Source organism: Petaurus breviceps, unplaced genomic scaffold (genome assembly GCF_028583685.1).
Source record: "Petaurus breviceps papuanus isolate PSGF00001 unplaced genomic scaffold, PetGlider_PUasm1.0 38, whole genome shotgun sequence".
NCBI classification, from domain to species: domain Eukaryota; kingdom Metazoa; phylum Chordata; class Mammalia; order Diprotodontia; family Petauridae; genus Petaurus; species Petaurus breviceps.
Window position 1 is genome coordinate 84,715,139 of NW_027186304.1, and position 20,905 is coordinate 84,736,043.

The 20,905-nt window shown below is 38.3% G+C and overlaps 1 protein-coding gene across 1 annotated transcript in view; it reads right to left on the reverse strand.

Annotated features, from left to right (window-relative positions):
- Positions 1-4,526: 4,526 nt before the first annotated feature.
- The window catches only part of SBSPON (somatomedin B and thrombospondin type 1 domain containing), a 54,709-nt gene continuing 38,330 nt past the window's right edge, over positions 4,527-20,905 (reverse strand). Inside the window, exon 5 of the mRNA XM_069100117.1 lies at positions 4,527-4,805. Within this exon, the coding sequence (XP_068956218.1) occupies positions 4,688-4,805 (118 nt within the window). The 3' untranslated portion in view covers positions 4,527-4,687. The remainder of the gene's footprint in view (positions 4,806-20,905) is intronic.

The window sequence follows — 20,905 nt, forward strand, 5'->3', positions numbered from 1 at the left end:
GGGTGTGGTGCTGAGTATCTGAGCCCGGGATTCGATCTCCAGGTCTTCTCAACACTGGAGCCGGTGCTCTTACTTGCTGTGCTACCTGGCCGCCCCTATCCATTTTCTTGAAACACTAAGTCTACCTTGCATCATGTTCATTTGTGTATATGTCCTGTCACCCACACTCCCCAAATTGTCCTTAATCTCATTAAAGGTAGGGACTGATTTTTTTCCCCCTCCTTTGATTTCCTAGCAATTTTGAACTGTATCCAATAAGCTAATAAACTGCATGCCCCTCAACCTAGTGATGCCACTAAAGTCTAGCCCAAAGAGACCAAAGAAAGAGTGGAAAGGACCAACCCATATGTGTAGAAATATTTATAGCAGCTCTTTTTGTAGTTACAAAGAACTGGAAATTGAGGGGACGCTTATTATTTGGGAAATGACTAAACAAGTTATGGTATATACGAATGTGATAGAATATTATGGTTCTGTAAGAAATGGTGAAGAGGGTGTTTTCCGAAAGATCTGAGAGAATTTGTTTGAAATGATTCAAAGTGAAATGAAAAAACCAGAAGAACAATTTATACCATAAAGTTATTGGAAAGACAGTCATCTCATCTCTGAAAGACTTAGGAACTCTGATTTCTTTGGTATTCATCCTTTGTTTTCTAAGAGGACCAATGACCTAAGGAAGGTGATGTCTTGACTTGAAATGAGAGCTGTGCAAAGTTGTCAGCCTCACTCTCTCCTCCAGAGTCATTGGAGTCCAGTGGCAAGACATAGGTCAAGACAACTGGCAATGATCAGATGGAACTGGTCATTGTGTACACTGTGTACACTGACCAATCCATTTCAAAGAACTCATGATGAAATGTGCTATCTACCTCCAGACAGAGAAGTGATGAGTGCAGATGGAAGCATATTTTCCTTTCCTTCCTTGCTTTTTGTTTTTGGACATGAATAATGTGGGGATTTGTTTTCCATAATTATATATTTGAAATTGGCTTTTTTTTTTTGCTTGTCAGTAGGTGGGGGTGGGAAGAAAGGAAATTTGGAACTGCAAATAAAGTTGAATTTTTTAAAAAGTAGATGAGGTAGGAGTTGCTAGCCATAGGGTAGGAAAGTAAGTAGTATTGTTCTATTATGCTTCTACACACAAATCCTATAGATGATGAAGGATCATTTCAGTTATCTCAGGATGTTAGGGGGATGATGTAGTTTAAAAAAATTACTTGGTCTTCTAGGTCATCTGGAGTCAGGAAGATCTTGAGTTCAAATGTGACATCAGTCACTTACTAGCTGTATGACCCTGGGCAAGTCATTTAACCCCTGTTTGCCTCAGTTCCTCATCTGTAAAATGGGGACACATTGGAGAAGGAAATGGCAAACCACTCCAGTATCTTTGTTAAGAAAACACCAAATAGGGTCACAATAAAGTCAGAAATGACTGAAAACAACTAAACAACAACAATACAGAACATGAGTTTTGAGATAGCCACTCAACATAATGTAATTTTCTTCTTCATTTCTGTTTATATTGCCAGCTGAATGGCACAGTGCAGGCAGCACTGGGCCTGGCGTCAGAAAAACCTGATCTGAGACCCGAGTTCAAATCCAGCCTTGAACACTTACTGTATGATCCTGGGCATGTCATTTAACCTCTGCCCCCTTCAGTTTCCCCAGCTGTAAAATAGCACCCACCTCACAGAGTTGATGTGATCAAACGAAATGATTTGTAAGCATTTCCCAAGTACCTAGCACATAGAATGCTCTTCATAAATGCTTATTCCCTTCCCTTTTTATTGCCACTTTTAGTGTGATTGCAACTTCTACCTTGTTTTTAATTCATCCCCTGCATAGTGAATTTTGTTCTAGTCTCATTTTTGATCAGTGTGTTTTTGTTTTGGGGGTGTATTTCTTGTAAGAAGTAGATAGTAAACTTCTGCCTTTGCTCCATTCTGTGACCAGTTTTAATGTTATTCTTTAATCCATTTGCATTTCAAATTATGTGATAGGTTTTATATTCCTCCATTTGTTTCTAGTAATTTTTCATTTTCAAATTAAGATTGTTGGGGTGGCTAGGTGGCACAGTGAATAGAGCACCGACTCTGGAGTCAGGAGGACCCAAGTTCAAATCTGGCCCCAGACACTTAACACTTAATGGTTGTGTGACTTTAGGCAAGTCACTTAACCCCAATTGCCCTACCTTCTCCCACTCCAAAAAAAAAAAAGACAAATGAAGATTTTTTTTCTGGTCTCCATGATTATTTTTGCTTAAACTAGGCCATGCTCTTCTTAACAGGTTCTCTTGCTCTCATCCTCAAAACCACCCCTTCCTATTAGTCAACACTTCCCTAGTTTTACTTGTTATTCCCCCTTTTTTATATAATTCTTTCCTTTTTTTCCCTTCATCTTCCCTGTTCAGTTACGTGGTTAATTCAAAATTTCTCTCATGTCTTCTCTACCTTTTTAGTCTTTTTTTTCTCTTTCTGTGCCTTTTTAAAAAAAAGTTTATTGATATCTATTGTTTTTACATTGCCTACATTTTTCTCAAGATCCTTCTTTTCCATACCATCTGTACCACCCCCAGCCATCTCATATAACCCAATATTTTTAAAGGAAAAAAGTGAGAAAAGGAAAAATAGCAAATCCTAATTAATACATCTTAAAATCCTGACAATTATGCAGTGTTCCATATCCAAGGACCTTAAACTTCTTCAAAAGAATAAGAAGGGGGTGTCTTTTTTTATTTCCTCGAGGGCCATGCTTTTTCTCTGTAATTTTGCGACATTCAGTCTAAATTGTTTTGTGTTTTTTTTCCATTTACATTGTACTCAGTATATATTGTATGCAGCTTACTTCACTCTGCATCAAGTAAATATTTCCACTATTTGTATTCATCATACTGGATATTTCTTACAATATAATATTCCATTCACGTACCACAATTTGTTTAGCCATCCCCTAACAGATGGGCATTGCCTTCACCTTTTCTAAAGGATTTCTTTGCTTTGTTCTCTTTCCTTTCTATCCTTCAAGGTAGGTGCTATTGTTATCCCCATTTTACAGTTATAGAAATTGATGCAAACTGGATTAAATGGCTTGCCAGAGACACATAGCTAGTAAGTGTCTGAGGCAGGATTTGAACTTAGGTTTTTAACTCCAGGTCTAGTACTCCAGTCTATGCCACTTGACTGTAGTCATAAGGCTCTCTTCTCCCTCAAATTCTAATTCTTATGTACTATTCTTTCCAGAGATATTTATTTTGCACCTGAACAAATTGAATCTTGGAGAAAATTGTTTGGGCCAAGATCAAAGGATAAGAGTTTTACCTTTTTTTTTTTTTTTGGTCATAGACTCTTTTGTGGTTGTTTGGTGAAGTCTATGGACCATTTTTCAGAATTTATATTTCTAAATGCATAAAATAAAAATTGCATAAAAAAGGATTGCAAAGGAAATCAATTATTTGATTTACTAACTGAAATAGTTATTAAAATATTAAGTGCAGAGAAGTAAGGATAAGAATCCCCATCAGGGCAAGTCACTGGCAGAATCCAAAACTTTCATATCCTGCCACTTTACTCTGTGGCCTTAGGTCATTTAACCTCTTCATGCTCAATTTTCTGGGCAGTATTTACTTCCTTGAAGGAATTTTTTGTGTTTAGCCCCAGCCACCCAGCACATGGCCTGGCAAACAATAGGTTTTCTTTTAATACATTTTTAACTGACCTGAGTAAAAGAGAGACAGTGATATTATACTACTTTGTTTTGAGGTAATAGGAATAATAGTGATAGTGAATGAGCTGTCAGCCCTCCACAGCCTCCTCGACTCTTCTCATTCCAAAGAAAACTATGCACAAGAAACAAAAGTAGTGTTTTTATTTCAGCTTTTAAACAGGATCTTTTCAATTTCTTAAAGACAAAGCAATCACATCATTAAGCAAAGTCCCATGGTTTAAAACTTCCTCTGGGGGAGTTCTGAGATATTTTTTGAGGCACTTAGTTCTTACAGTTGAAATGTTTCTTGGATGCTAATGGAAGTGAAGTTCTATAGCTGACATAATTACTCCACTCTTAAGTTTTCTTTATGACTCAATATAAAAAGTAAATTCTGTTGACCCTCAAATTAATATTGGATTGTTTTTGTCTATTGAAATCATTAGTATCCATTTACTTCCTCCAGTAAAAACTTTAGCAGAGCAGTAAATGTTGTTATAAAGTGCTTATGAAGGATTAAATAATTTAACCTATCTGAAAAGTTTTTGAGAATAAGGACCAATACAAAGTAGGAAATATTCCTAACTATTTAGAAAGCTCAAAAGAGATTTTTGACATGGGGGAAAAAAATCTTAACATGACTCGAAGTGTAAGTACCCTTGTTGGATGTGGGACAGTAGCTTCAGTGCAATATAAATGTATGTCATGTGTGTCTCATAGACTTCCCACCAAGGAGATCCCATAGGAGTGACCTAGTATAGACAGATCTCAGCTCCACCAAACCATAGCAGTTGTGTGGGATAGTCACCTACTTTGAGACTGGATTCTATGCCACAATTCCCTTCTTTATTCCTTTATTTTCTTCAAAGCATGACAATTAAATGTTTAGTACACATAGCAGATAATTTTTTAAAGATTTGTGAAATATGTTAAATGTTCCTTATGATATTAAAAATATTCACAATTTTTTAAAACTGCTTAAGCTCTAAATAAAAATGAAACTGTGCACAGCTGGACAGGAGCAGTGGTCCACTCGCCGAACTTTTTTCCACGTTCCTTGACATCGAGGATTACCAATAGCTTGCCAGTGAAGAGTTTGATTTCTGAAATAATATTTTTAAAAAATATATCACTAAACCAGATAAAATTTAATGAATACACATTACTTGCAAAGTTGATTTTTTGTTAATTGAGAGTTTACTTTTAAACATTCACATACAGATTTTATGCCTTGTGGTATAGCTAAGGAAAGACATTTGTTCCATGGTGACTTCTCCATACCTCTTAACACATTCTTTGACTACTTTACTCTACCAAATACAAATCAACATTAGTAGAAGCCTAAACAAAACATTAGCTTATTTTAAGTTGATTTCATTGGGGTTGTTTGTTTTCCTTGGAAGTGAGGGTGTTGAGACAAAGCTGAGGAGGGAGAAGATGATGGACCAATGAGTGTGGCTATGTGTGGCAACATTCAGCCTGTGATATCGCAGGACTTTGGGCCCCAAGCTTCCTGGCACTCAGTTCTAAGTCATCACAAATGGCCCTGAGGAACCACCATTATAAATTTAAAAGACTCAGCAGGGCCTAAACTCTGGGAGATGGTGTAGGAACTTCAGTGACCCAGGTTAAGTTCAAGCATAGCAGAAAGCAAAACCTATTCTTAGCACAAGCTTCAGTTCAGTAACTAAGGCTGGAAATATGAATGAACTGAAGAAAATATATATCACTATAAAGAATTATAATAAATGCCAAAATATCTAAAGATAACCAAAAATCCAAGCTAGAAGAAGAAAGTGACTTGCTAGCAACTGAAAGCAGAGAACCACAGGAAAAAAATGTCTATAATGACTGCATGAATACCAGAAGAAATAAAGCAGGACATAAAACATGAAATAAAATCTTGAAGAATAGAAAACTTACCCAAGTAATGGACTTCCTAAAAATTAGAATTGACCAAGCAAAATCTGACTCCATGAGACAGTAAGAAATAGTACAAATTAAAAGACTGAAAAAATAGAAAAATATATCTGATATAAGAACAGCTCAGATGGAAATTTCATCAGTCAGATGATTTCAGAATCACAACTTCCTAAAAATAGTTGGTTTTTTTTTAAATGATCCTGGATATTGTATTTTAAGAAATAAATGACAAAATTATCCAGCTCTATTATAACTAGAAGCCAAAGTAAAAATGGAAAGACTATGCCTATCACTTCCTTAAAGAATTCCCAAAAGGAAAAGTCTCAGGAATATCAGCCAAAATCTTTCCACATCAAAAAAATGCAGGAGACAGAAAGGAGTTTAAGTTCAGAAAATCATAGGATCACAAAAGTAGTAGTGCCTACTATACATAGTAGGAAACATTAGACCAAAGGGAAGTCTTTAGTTCTATTTTTCTGAACCAGCAGTTTCCCAGATGGTTGAGTCAAACAGCAGTCTATTGTTTCTCAGAATTAAAGTTGTCGGGAACTTGCAGAATTTGGATGGGAAATTTGTTGGTTAATTATTATCCTTTGTTCTCAAAGAAGACCATAATAACATCACTAAGTTAGAGTCAAGGTACAATGTGTCTGAATGATCAAACCAATATGAGCTTGGAAGGTTCCACCATAGGCCTGGCACAAAGATCTTTGGAGTGGAAATGTCTCTAAATTTGCTCATCTCATGTTTCTTTTGAGCTACTGTAATTCTGTTTTCTTCAGATCAGAGCACCTTCTTTGATGCAGGCACACCATGTTGGGTGGACCTTTGTCAGTGTTTCCTATGTCATGCAATTGATTCCAAAGTTCTTCAGAGAGAGCTTGAGAATGTCCTCGTAGCACTTCTGACCTCAATGTGAGTGCTCGCCTTGTGTGAGTTCTCTGTAAAATATTCTTTTAGGCAAACGTTTGGCATCCAAATAACATGGCCAGCCCATCAGAGTTGCACTCTTTGCAATAGAGTTTGAATGCATGGCAGTGTAACTCAAGAAAGTTTAACTCAGTATCTGGTACCTCAGCTTGCCAGGTGATCTTCAGAATCTTCCTAAAATAATTCAAATGGAAGCAATTCAGTTTCCTGGCCCATGCCATTGGTGTACTGTCCAGGTTCCACAGGCATACAGGAATGAGGTCAGTACAATATCTCTGTTGACCTTCAGTATGGTAGGCAGTCTAATACCTCTTCTCTCCACTTTTTTTTCAGAGCACTGAATGCAAAATCATCTGCCAACAAAAATCATGCACCAACTCTCCCTCCACTTTAATCTTGTCTTGTAGCTTTTCAAATTAAATAATTTATCATCAGTGCAGTAGCTGACTTTGATGCCATTTTCGTGCTTGAAGGCATCTGGCAACAATGCTGAAAACATCATGCTAAAAAGCATGGAAGCAAGCACACAGCCCTGTTTCACTCTATTGGTGATTGGGAAAGTGTGAACCCAAGCAAACATGCAATCTTGAAACTGATATACAATACTGATGAACTTCTCCAAAGGCCCAAATTTTACCATAATTTTCCATAATCCCTCATGACTGACAGTATCAAAGGTCTTAGTCAGATGGATGAACATTGTGTACAGACCTCTGCTGTGTTCCTGGAACTTCTGGAGTTATGGGGCAGCAAACACTATATCAACCATTCCTCAGCTTTTTCTGAAGTCACTCTGGCTCCCAGGTAGATGACCTTCCAGGTGAAGGATCAGCCTATTAAGGAAGACTCTGGCAAGAATCTTGCCAGCAATGACTAAGAGAAAGACACTTTCCTCTCCCTTTCCCCCCATTCCTTGATTGTCACAGCACAACCTATTTCCTTTACCTTTATAAGGATGGAAAATGAGGCATCCTTGGACTCCTGGGGAATAATTTCTTGCCATATGACTCAGAAATTTTTAGTGAACTTTCATATGAGCAGTGGACCCCCTGCCTTGTAAATCTCTGCTGGAATAGAATCAGCATCAGGCACTTTGTCACACAAGAGGAGGTGAATGGCATTTGAAATCTCTTCTTCAGTTGGAAATTTGGCTAGAGAGGGCTTGGCTTCAACTTGAGGCACAGTCTGTGGCTTCTGCATTGATGATGGTCTTCATGGCACTGCCTTTTAGTGTGACCACTCCAGAAAACCATGTATCCTGCTCTGACTTTGTTAAGCTGACCTTCATTTACCAGCCTTATCTCACTCAGGAGTGCTATTTGGATATGATATCTGCTGAGTTCTCTCACAATAAGAGTTGTTCATCATTGAGGTCTACTAGACTTTGTGTTGTCCATAAGTGTGCACACATTCCATGTACCAGTGGTGAGTGGAATTATCTTTGCAAAAGTGTGTGTGTGTGTGTGTGTGTGTGTTTTGACCACAAGGTTAGATTCCCCTACTGCTACAGCAAGCCAGCCAGGGTTGGGTAAGCCTCAATCTCTCTTCCAGTCATCAAAGTCTAGTGGCAAGACAAAAATCAAGACAAATGGTGATGGCCCAGGATGCAGTGAATGACCTTGGTGTCTTCAATGTCTAACCATACTCTAAGAGCTCCACAGCACCTGCTTCAACTGTCTTCATAGCCACTGGAACAAATTGTTCTCCACTCCAGCAGAAGTAAGTCTTCATATGCTTAATGTAAGCACCCCCTTCTCCAACTCACCAACATGTTTGAGGCCTGTCAGTTACCCTCAACCTGGTTTAGCCCATTTGCCAAAATGGTTTACCAGGATGTGGCAGCTACACATGCTACAGCTTCTTGGAACCACAGGTGAAAGTTGGGTTTATCATGTGTACGCCCAAAGGTGGAAAACAGCCCTGAAAAAGCTTGGCAGCTCTCACACCAGAAGTGCTAGTCTTCCCTGAACACGCCCTACACCCAGATAGGAGATATTATTGGGAGTGAGACTGGAGGGTCAGCAATCAGATTTTTCCATTGATCAGACCACTTTGGGGGCACTGAAAATTTACAGGTCGCCAACCTGTCCTTGAGATCCGGAAATCATATAATACTGAAAACCCCAAGAAAGCAGCAACAAAACTAATCCACACCTTCCCTCCAGAAGTGTCCTAACATCAAGTGTGAAGTCAGAAAGCAGGCTAGAAGAATGAGCAAAAAGAGAAAGAATTCCATCATGAAAAGTTATTATGGTGTCAAGGATGCTGAAGATACAAACTCAGAAAAAGAATTACTCTAAAACATGTACAAGCAAAGCCTCAAGATAAAAAAATTCAGCTTGGGCACAAATTCAACTAGAATTCCTGGAAAAGATGAAGCAAAATAGTTGTTTGTTTTTAAGTGCTAAAGTGTCTTTATGAATTAAATGGTAGCATTAGAGGGATGAATGGAAAACAAATGAGTTATGAAAGAGAAAATTGGAAAGGAAATTAACAGTTTGGCACAAAGAGACACAAAACTTTGCCCAAAAGACAAACCCTGGAAATTAGAATGAACCAAACAGAAATCAATGACTCCTTGAGACAACAAGAAATATTAAAACAAAAAAATAAAAGACTGAAAAATTAGAAGAAAATGTAAAGTATCTTACAGCAAAAACAACTGACTTGGAAAACAAATTGAGGAGAAAAAAATTTCAGCATCATTGGACTCCCTGACTGCCCTGCCCAAAGTAAGAAGTCTAGACATTATATTTTTTAAAATCTTAAAGAAAATTGACCAGATCCCTTTGCATCGATGGGGAAAGTAGAAATAGAAGGAATCCAATGATTGTTTTGTTCTTTTTAAAATTTTTATTTATTTATTTACTTTTAGTCTACTACATTCAGTTTCACAATCCCTTGAGTTCCAAATTTTCTCCCCTCCCCCTCCTCCTGCCCCCATGGCGGCATGCAATCTACAAATACCTTCATATTAAACATTAGTCAAGTTGTAAAGAATAATTATAACCAATGGAGTGAAATGAGAAAGAAGGAACAAAATAAAACAAACCACAAAAGAGAGAGTTTGCTTCTAGCTGAATTTAGACTCTAGTTCTTTCTCTGCATGTGAATATACCTTTCCATCAGGAGTCTTTTGGAGTTGTCTACTAACCTTGCATTGCTGAGAGGAGCCCAGTCTATCAAAGTTAGTCATCACACATACAATGTGTCTGTAATTGTGTGCAAAGTTATGCTGGTTCTGCTTTCCTCACTCATCATCAGTTTATATAAATCTCTCCAGGTTATTATGAAATCCATCTGCTCCTCATTTCTTATAGCAAAATAGTATTCCATTACTTTCATATACCACGACTTGTTTAGCCCTTCCCCAATTGTTGGGTATCCCCTTGATTTCCAATTCTTTGCCACCACAAAAAGAGCTGCTATAGGGCGGCTAGGTGGTGCAGTGAATAGAGCACCAGCCCTGGAGTCAGGAGGACCTGAATTCAAATCCAGCCTCAGATACTTAACAAACACACACACACACACACACACACACACACACACACACACAAACTAGCCGTGTGAACTTGGGCAAGTCACCTAACCCCAATTTCCCTACCTTCCTCCCTTCAAAAAGGAAAAAGAAAAAACCCACTATAAATATTTTTGTACATAGAGGACCTTTTCCCACTTCTATGATCTCTTTGGGATACAGCCCTAGAAGCAGTATTGCTGGGTGAAAAGGGTATGCACCTTTTTATAGACCTTTGGGCATAGTTCCGTATTGCTCTCCAGAATCATTGGATCACTTCACAACTCCACCAACAATGCATTAGTGTTCCCATTTTTCCACATCCTATCCAGCATTTATCATTTTCCTGTTTTGATACCTTAACCAATATGACTGGTGAGATGTGGTGGTTGTTTCATTCTCGAAGAGGACCAAAATGACATCACTAAGTTAGAGTCAAGTTACAGCGTGTCTAACTGTGGCTGCCCAGACCAATATGAACTCCGAAGGCTCTAGCACAGGTCAAACACAAATAGTCCATGTGAACAATTGGGGTAGATTCTCTAAATTTGTGCATTTCACATTTCTTTTGAGCTACTACAATTCTGCTTTGCTATTACAGCTCAACATCTTTGATGCAGACATGTCATGCTGGGTATTCCTTTACCAGTGTCTCCTATGTCATACAATTGATTCCAGAGTTCTTCAGAGAGACTTCAAAAGTGTCATTGTATTGCTTCTTTTGACTACCATGTGTGAACTGCCTATCTTGTGTGAATTCTCCATTAAATAGTCTTTTAGGCATACATTTGGCATTTAAACTGTATGGCCAGCCCATCAGAGTTGTGCTCTTTAAAGTGGATTTTGAATGCTTGGCAGTTTAGGACATGATCCTAAAGAGATGGATTGAACACTTCCATAGTGTTCTCAACAGACCATCATCAATCAATGTTGAAGCCATTGACTATATACCTCAAGTTGAAGTCAGTTCCTCACTAGCTGAAGTTCCAACTGAAGAAGAGATTTTGAATGCCATTTGCCTCCTTTTGTGTAGCAAAATACCTCTTCTAATTCTATTCCAGCTGAGATTTACAAGGCAGGGGGTCAACTGCTCATACAAAAGCTTACTAAATTTTTCCAGTTATATGGCAAGAGGAGATTATCCCTCAGGAGTTCAAGAATGCCTCCATTTTCCATCTCTGTAAAGGTAAAGGAAATAGGTTGTCCTGTGACAATCTCTCTCTTAGTCATTGCTGGCATGATTCTTGCCTGAGTCCTCCTTAATAGGGTGACCCTTCAGATGAAAGATAGTCATCCACATGAGAGCCAGTGTGGCTTCAGAAAGAGCTGAGGAATGGTTGATATGATATTTGCTGCTCCATAACATCAGAAGAAATGCCAGGAGCAGAACAAATGTCTGTACACAATGTTCATCAATCTGACCAATCCACTAGTCATCTCTTGAAAGAAGTGCTATAATTAAAATTCTCAGAAACAGCATAACCCAAATCCAGAGTTTCCAGGTCAAAGAAAAATTACTGCAAGCAATGGAAAAAGAAATAATTCTTTCTGGTACTGTGGAACCATATCCAGAGGGAATCACATAGATTTGGTAGCCACCACTATAAAGGAACAGAGAGCTTGGGATACACTATTCCAGAAGGCAAAAACTGTAGGTTTATAGTCAAGAATAATTTAGCCAGGAACACTGAATATAAACCTAGAGGAAGAAAATATTATGTGCAATGAAAGAAATCACTTCCAAACATTCCTAATGAAAAGAACAGAACCACATAGAAATTTTGAAGTTCAAACACAGATGAACAATCATAAAGGACTAGAAAAGGATAAACTGCTTATATTTAAATATAAGGAGATGATATGTGTCTTCTGTGAACCCCATCAACATCAAGTCATAGAGGAAATATAATTATACAATGCCTGAGAATAGTTCTGTTATGGCTTGATAGTCTTAAGGTAATGGAAACAGAGGGGAAGAGCAAAACATGGAAGGGAAGGGAAAGGAAGTTTATGGAAAATTATCTCACCAATCACGGTGTGCAAGTAGACATACAAATGAGGAGGAGAAAGTGCAGCTGACACTTTGAACTTCACTCTCATCTGAACTGATGAACAGATGGAGTAAGAACACAGACACACAGTTGGATATAGAAATACAGTTCCTTCAACAGGAAAATAGGAGTGGAGAATTAGGGACAAGGAAAAAGGGGACGGAGGAATTAGATGGAGAGTATTTTAAAGGAAGGACTATTCATAAGCAAAATAAATTCTAAAGATGAACAAAAATATACCTCTTTTTGAAGTGGCAAAGAATAGGAATTCAGGAGGGTACCCATAAATTGAGGAATGGCTAAAAAGATTATGGTATACAAAATATTGTAGTATATCCATACTACATAGCCTATGAAATAATGAAGGAAATGGTTTCAGAGAAAGCTAGCAAATTTATATGAACTGATGCAGAGTGAAGTGAGCAGAACCAAAAGAACACATTAGATGATAATATGGCAAAGATAAACAAATTTTGAAAGAATCAGAGACTGATCAGCTTGACTAACTATGATTCCAGATGACTGTATGATTAAAAATGCTACCCATGGTGGCCAGGTGGCTCCAGTGTTGGGATGACCTGGGGATCAAATCCGGTCTCAGATACTTAGCACCACACCCAGAAATAACTGGCCGTGTAACCTTGAGCAAGTTTACTTAACCCTGATTGCTTTTTAAAAAAATGCTACCCACCTCCTGAGAAGAGAACTCTATGCAAAATGTGATTTTTTTTTTGACATGGCCATTTCAAAAATGGTTTGCTTAGGGGCGGCCAGGTGGCGCAGTGAGTAAGAGCACCAGCCCCAGAGTCGGGAGACCTGGGATCGGTTCCAGCCTCAGATACTCAGCACCCACGCACAAAAAAAAAAAACAAAAACTGGCCGTGTAACCTTGAGCAAGTTACTTAACCCCGATTGCTTAAAAAAATGGTTTGCTTGACTATACATATTTGTAATTGGCCAGGGCGAGGGAAGAACAGGATTGGGAGAGAGAAAATACAATACTACAAAAGGAAAAAACATAACTTACAACCAGAAGCAGCTCATCTGCAAATCCTAAAAGGGGAGCAGGGGAGAAAAGGGACTGGGAATGGACCTTTAATGGAACAGAATATGTTCAGGCATTCCTGATTAAAAAAAAAAAAGGCTAGAAGTGAATAAGAACTATGAAATGAAAATAACAAGAATCAAGAGATACTTGGGTAAATTTATTTGAACAACTGGAAAGGGCTGCAAAATTATCAAGGGCTAAATAACATTCTAAAAGTGAGAGAATAAACAACTTTTTCTCCAAAACTAATGTTTTCAAAGGGTAATAATAGAGTTGAATAAGGGAAAGAGAGGACCTGGGGGTGTACTGGTCCGACACTGAGGATTTTAATGGGATAAAGAAAAGGGTAGGTAAAAAGGGATACAGTAGTGTAGAACTGAGAAAGGAGATGAAGGAAGTGGGGAAGAGTGGGCATCAGTGGAATGATTAAAATGAAAAAGAAAATAACTGGAAACTAAGAGGACTCCTAACTATTTAATGAATGGCTGAAAAAAAAACATGTGGCATGTGAATATAATTTTTTTTACTCTAATAATGAAAAATGATTTTCAAAGAATCCTGAGAAGTAGGAACTGCTGCAGAGTGAAGTAAACAGAACTGGAGGAAAAATTTATATGACAGCATTGTAAGGAAAAGCAACTTTGAAAGCTTTAAGAGCTCTGATTAAATCAATAAGCAACCACATTTCTACAGTTTACAATTCTACATTTCTATAGTTTACCCAATCAAGCATGTTGCTTACCCAATTTACACATAAAGAAAGGTTGGACTCAGAGTACCAAGAGAGATAGACAAATTTTGGACCTAGCTAACATATGGATTTGTTTTGATCTACACAATTATTTGTTACCATGAGGTTTGGGATTTTTTTTTTTTACTGGGGATTGGGGTGGTCAGAGGGGGAAATGGCATAGCAATGTGATTCTGCCTCTAAAAAGAAGAGATAAGTCATTGAAACATTTTTAAAATTAAAATGGGAACAGAAGGAAGTAGAGATAAGCTGGACAGTTCTGAAGGCAACGTGTTTAATATGTGATTTCTAAAAAGCAAATGGTATGGGAAAGAGACTATTAAATTGGTCCTGGGCCCTCTATCTATGTATGCCTGTACACATATATACACACATTCACATATGTATTCATACACCCATATAAACATATATGTATGTATACACACACATATATACATACACACACATAAACACATATATTTCCATTCCCTTCTACTATTCTCATACTGAGAAAAGTTTCATCAGTTACAATTATTGTTTTTTGATGTAAGAATGTTAATAGTTCAACTTTGATAAGTTCCTTATGATTTCTTCTCCCTGTTTACTTTCTCATGTTTCTCTTGCTTCTTGTATCTGATTGTCAAATTTTCTATTCAACTCTGTTTTTTTCATCAACAATGCTTGAAAGTCCTCTATTCCACTGAATAACCCTATTTTCCCCTGAAACATAATATTCAGTTTTTCTGGGTAGGTGATTCTTGGTTTTAATCCCAGCTCCTTTGACCTCCAGAATATCATATTCCAAGCCCTTCAATCCCTCAGTGTAGAAGCTGCCAGATCCTGTGTTATCCTGATTGTGTTTCCACAATATTCAAATTGTTTCTTCCTGGCTGCTTGTAATATTTTCTCCTTGATCTGTGAATTCTGGAACCTGGCTATAATATTACTAGGAATTTTCTTTTTGGGATCTTTTTCAGGAGGTGATCCATGGATTCTTTCAACCTCTATTTTGCCCTCTGGTTCTAGAACATCAGGGCAGTTTTCCTTGAGAATTTCCTACAGGATGATTTCTAGGTTCTTTCTTTGATCATGGCTTTCAGGTAGACCAATAATTTTTAAATTATCTCTCCTGGATCTATTTTCCAGGTCAGTGGTTTTCCCAATGAGATATTTCACATTGCCTTCTATTTTTTCTCATTTGTTTGGATTTGTTTAACAGCATCTTAATTTCTCACAAAGTCACTGACTTCCATTTGCTCCAATCTAATTCTGAAGGAATGATTCTCTTCAGTGAGCTTTTGAGATTCTTTTTCCATCGGGCAAATTCGGCTTTTTAAGGCATTCTTCTTCCCATTGCCTTTTTGAGACTCTTTCGCCATCTGAGTTAGTCTATTTTTTAAGGTGTTATTTTCTTCAGTCATGTTGTTGACTCTCATTTCATAATTTTCTTGCGTTGTTCTCATTTCTCTTCCCAATTTTTCCTCCACTTCTCTCATTTGATTTTCAAAATCCTTCCTAAGGTCCTCTATGGCCTGTGACCAGCTCATATTTTTCTTGAAAGTTTTTGGTGAAGGAGTTCTGACTTCGCTGTCTTCCTCCTGTTCCATGCTTTGATACTTTTTTGGGGCTTTTTGCCACAGTAGAACTCTGCTACCAGACAGGGGAGCTTCATACCAAATGCTGGGGTTTTCTCAGCTGCCAAAGATATTAGTTGGGTGCCTTCTCTGAAGCCTCCACATGCTCTGGCAAGCTGGTCTCATACCCCAGGACCTCTACCCTAGACTACAATCCAGATGCAAGCAGGTTAAAGCAAGAACAATTACCCCTCAGACTGGTCGCTTGGTCCCCCTACAATCAGCAGGCCAGAAGCTGAAGCAGCCATGTGTCTCAGTGCTTCTTGACCCCGGGGCCAAGGCCAACTGCACTCCCAACTACTGGATCCCAAAGTCCACACTGCACTGACCTCTCATTTTGTCCTTAGCATCTATGTGTTGATAATTCTGGAAACCGCCACAGCTGCTGGTGGTCTGAAGTTCCTCCAGCCAGGGGTTGGTCAGGCTTTTCCTGGGGTTAAAACCTCGGGCTCCTGCAGGCTGGGCTCATCTCCCAGTGCACTGCACTGGCCACTTGCTGCCGGCCTGCCGGGCTGTCCTCAGCAGGTAGTTAGCTTTTCTCTGTCATTTTGTGGGTTCTGTAGCTCCAAAGTTTCTTCAGAGTCACCTTTTACATGAATTGGAGGAGGTGGGAGCCAGAGCTGCACAGAAGTCCTGTTTCTACTCTACCATCTTGACTCTGCCCCCCATAATAAAATTTAAAAAAAAATTTTTTTAAAGCAATTGGGGCTAAGTAACTTGTTCAAGATTACACGGCCAGTTGTTTTGTGTGGGTGTTAAGTATCTGAGGCCAGAACCGATCCCAGGTCTCCCGACTCTGGGGCCGGCACTCTTTTTTTTTTTAAGCAATTAGGGTTAAGTGACTTGCTCAAGGTTACATGGCCAGTTATTTTGTGTGGGTGCCAAGTATCTGAGCCTGGATCCAATCCCAGGTCTTCCAACGCCGGGGCTTGCGCTCTTACTCACTGCGCCACCTGGCCTCCCCTAAAAATTTTTTAAAGACAAGATCATGGTAGATTAATCTTGTCAGTGACATGAATAAGTACAGAGGTGACATATAGATTTGTCAAATGTATAGATATGGAAAACTGGGAAGAATAGCTAATACAATCAATGACAGAATCAGAATTCAAAAATAATAAGCCACAATAGTACACTGGACCAAATCTAACAATAAAGTTCAATAGACCACCCCACATATCCAAATATTTGGGATGAAAAAAGTCTTATGTTTGGGTTTTTAAATATTCAACTTCATAAATAATCCTCATAGCAGTAGTAAAATGATGATGATAATGAGGAGCATCATGGTATCATGGATGAAGCTAGCCTCAATGCTAAGACCAGGGTTCAAGCCTTTTTCTCTGACACACAGTAACTCTGTGACCTTCGGCAAGTCACTGAACCACTCTAAACTCTTCGCTTCCTCTGACTACATATATTCAAACAGCTACCAAATCTTGTCATTTCTATCTCTACAATATCTTCCCCATCTTTTGCCTTTTCTTAACTGATCTGGCCACCCACTAATTCTGGCCTTCAACATGTTTCCTCTGTATTATGGCAATAGCCTACTCTCCATGTAACCAGTGAAATGACTTTCCTAAAGTTTACATTTCACTGTGATACTCTAGTGCCTTTCTATTGCCTCTAGGATTGAATATAAATAAATTCTTCCGCTTGACATTTACAACTCTTCATAATCTAGCTGCATGGAGCCATCTCACCCATGGTTTCCATTCCAGGGAACACATTCTATAGTCCAGCCACACTAGTCTACTTGGTGTTTCTTACACACAGCATTTCATCTCCTGTTTCCTTGCTTTCACTTTGGTTGTCATTCATGTCTGGAATTTCCTCTCCCCTCCCCTCTACCTTCTGGGATGCCTGGGATTTCCTTCAAGACTGGTAAACTCAAGCTCTACCTTCTGCATGAGGCCTTTCCTGTTCATCCCACACTCCTCCAACCTCCCCTACAAGTTGCTTGCCATACAAGGTTACTTTTTTATCTTCTCAGATAGTTATCTTGTATCTCTTTGAGTTTTCACATACCAGCATATGTACATATTGACTTAAATTAAAATGTAAGTTTTTTGAGGGCAGACGTCATTTTTCTTTTCTCTTTTTATCCCCACTTTGTAGAATAATGTCTTGTCAGATAATAATATCTTTTCAGACAGTAGGCACTTTAAAAATGTCTGATTGATTGATCAAGTTATCTAACAAAGTAGGAGAGTATATCAAAGTGAATCTTATTACCTTGGGAAAAAAAGTGACCAACAGAACATCAGTAACTATGCATTATACTCAATTACTCAATCTTCCTCATTCCACATATTTAATCAGTTTCCAGGTTTTAGCATTCCTATCACCTCCTTTCTCTCCTCCATATCATCTGGACACCACCTTCATTCAAGGCTCTTATAAGTTTTTTTCCTAGAAATTGCAATGGTTTCCTTCTTGGTCTCCTAGTCTCAAATTTCTTCCCACTTCAATCAATTCTTCACACAGTAGACAAAGTGATTATCTAAAGGAGAAGTCAAGCCTTGTCACTTCTTTACTCAGTAAACCTTCACTTATTTTTTTTTTCAAATAAAGATCCACCTCCTCTTTCTTCCACTCCTCTCCCCCATCAAGAAAACAAGAAAAATAAAATCTCCATGTAGAATCAAGCAAAACAATTTCCTTCTTTGGTCTTGTCTGAACAATAAAAAATATGCATATGTGTATCTCTGTCTGCACTCTGAGTTTATTACTTCTCTATCAGGAGGTGAGTAAGTAGTCTGTTTCATCATAATGATGGGGTACCTGGGGTCTATGTCAATTTGTGAATCCAACTTGTAAAACCAGTCTGCGACTTTGTAACTGCACTTTGTTTTGTAAAGTTGTAACTGCAATTTGTCCTTTCCCATCCTTGAGCTCTGCCCCTTCTCCCTATCCCACACTCCACCTAGGCAACACCCTGTGACCCCTTTGTTCTTACTTAATCTCCATTTCTTCTGGGCCTGGCCCACACCCTCCTTTGTCCTTGCCTTTTGTCTCCTGACCTGGCCCAAATCTTATCTAAACTATCTATTCAAATGCTCCTCTTGGTCAGCTCTGACCTTTGTCTATGCATTGAGGCCCCTCCCCTCTGGTCAGCCCTGACAATGGCAGCCCTACCCTTTAAAGGTAAATGCATGTACCCCTCTCACTTGCAGGTCCCCTAAAGGACTCTTGCCTGCTTCTCATGGAAGCATAACAATAAACTTCACAACTCTCACTCCAATTAAGCCTGAGACCTTGAATACTTTCCAGACAATATTGTAGGTTTTCTGGTCTTAGATAAGACCATAATTCCTGCTGAACCTATTGGGATCCCGTCCCCCATCACCTCCTTTTCTCCCCAAATGCCTGCAAAAAATTCTTCATGTGAGATTGTACAATTATTATTAATGAAACTGTTGTTTTAGTCATTTTTCAGTCATATCTGACTGTGACACCTTTTAGCATTTTCTTGGAAGAGATACTGGAGTGGTTTGCCATTTCCTTCTCCAGTTCATTTTATAGATGAACTGAGACAAATAGGGTTAAGTGACTTGCCCAGGGTCACACAGCTAGTAAGTGTCTGAGGCAGGATTTTAATTCAGTTCCTCTGCCTCCAGGGCCAGAACTGTGCCAAACTGCCTCAAATTGCCTACACAGCAAATACTTCTCAATCTGTAATACAAAGTTTTCAATTATTCCTTTAACTTAATTAGAATGTATGAGATGGTCTATAAAGGCACAAGGATTTGTTATTTCTCACAGGATTCAGTTACAGAGGGTCTGAGTTAAATGATCTCTTAGGTTCACTTATAGCATTATAATTTCATAATAAAACAGTATGAGTAATGAAAATATCAACAAAACCATATTATTAAAAATATAAATTTTTAAAAGTCACTAGCTCCTCAGTTCTTTAGCCAGAAGCTAGGATATTTTATGAATAAAAGTCAAATTAAAATTTATTTAAAATTCATTTAAAACCCAAATACAAATGAGATATTCTGAAAAAATATTAAACCTAAATATAATATCTATTTGAAATAGATTCCCTATTTATCTTTGCCCATTTCATGGATTGCTTTAATATTTTTAATTTATATGAGTATACTTATATTGAGGCCTCTAGGCCTAAGTGCCTAGTAAAACTTAATTCAAATTATTGAATAAAATAACAATGTAGAAATAATGACTGACTAAAGCGGACTTTGGAGAGGTTCACACCAGACTTTAAAAAATACTTTTTAATCCATTAAAAAAAATCAATTCTACCTGAGACTCTTAAAATCAGGTTGTAGCCTCAAAGTGAATTGGCTTTGTCCATTTGAGGCCAAGCACTGATTCTGATCTCTTAGCTTCTGATACAACTATCAGATGTAGCTCTGGTTAAGAGTAGAAAGTACTGGGCTAAATTGCCAGACTGATAAAATGTTAAGTTCAGGTTTTCTGAACCAATGAAGTATTTCCTTAAACCTATGTGGTAAGCTCAACGATCATATCAAAGTTAGATTGCCTGATAGAGCAATATCCCACTGTTGGTCCCTCTGTGGATCTTCCTAGAAGTTGGCCTAATGGACTCCTTCATTTTTAGTATACTCTAGTCTATAAATTACCTGGACCCAGGATGAGTGCCATAATCCCATCCCTGTCTAGACCTGAAAAATAAGATGCTACCAGTTTTAGAGGCTCAAGGTGATTCCCTACCATGACTATTTGCAAAATATCTTTTCTTCTCAAACCACCCACAACCTACCTGTTCCCACTCTCTAAGGCAGAGGAACTTAACATATCTTGCAGGAAAAATTGAGTCTCTCCATTATGAGTTCTGTCTCTCTCTTTCCCAATACTATACATCAAATCACTAGCCTCATCCCTTAGCTTTAGTCTCAAAGGATGAGCCCTTCTTGCAAATGGAAATCTCTTTACCTATGCCCTTCATACCATCCCCTCCAATTTCCTCCAGGAGCTTGACCCTTTGATGGTTATCTATCTCTAATTTTCAACTTTTTATCCAATGGCTTCTTTCTTGTTTCCTTTAAACAAGTCCAGCTTGTTCCATCCTTTAAAACCTTAAATAGATTCAACCAAACCTTCGAGCTTTTGTCCTGTATTTTTCTCTTTCACAGCCAAATCCTTAGAAAGAGTCATCTACCTTTGTTGCCTTCATTTCCTGACTTCCAACTCACTTCTCAGTTCCATTCTGAGTTCCAACCCTATCACTTTACTGAATAATACTGTCTTCAAGGACACCAGTAGTGTCTTTATCAATAGAAGCAATAATCTATTTTTTCCTAGACCTTAACCCTGGGTTTTTGTGACAAGGCTCATCTCTCTCTCTCTCTCTCTCTCTCTCTCTCTCTCTCTCTC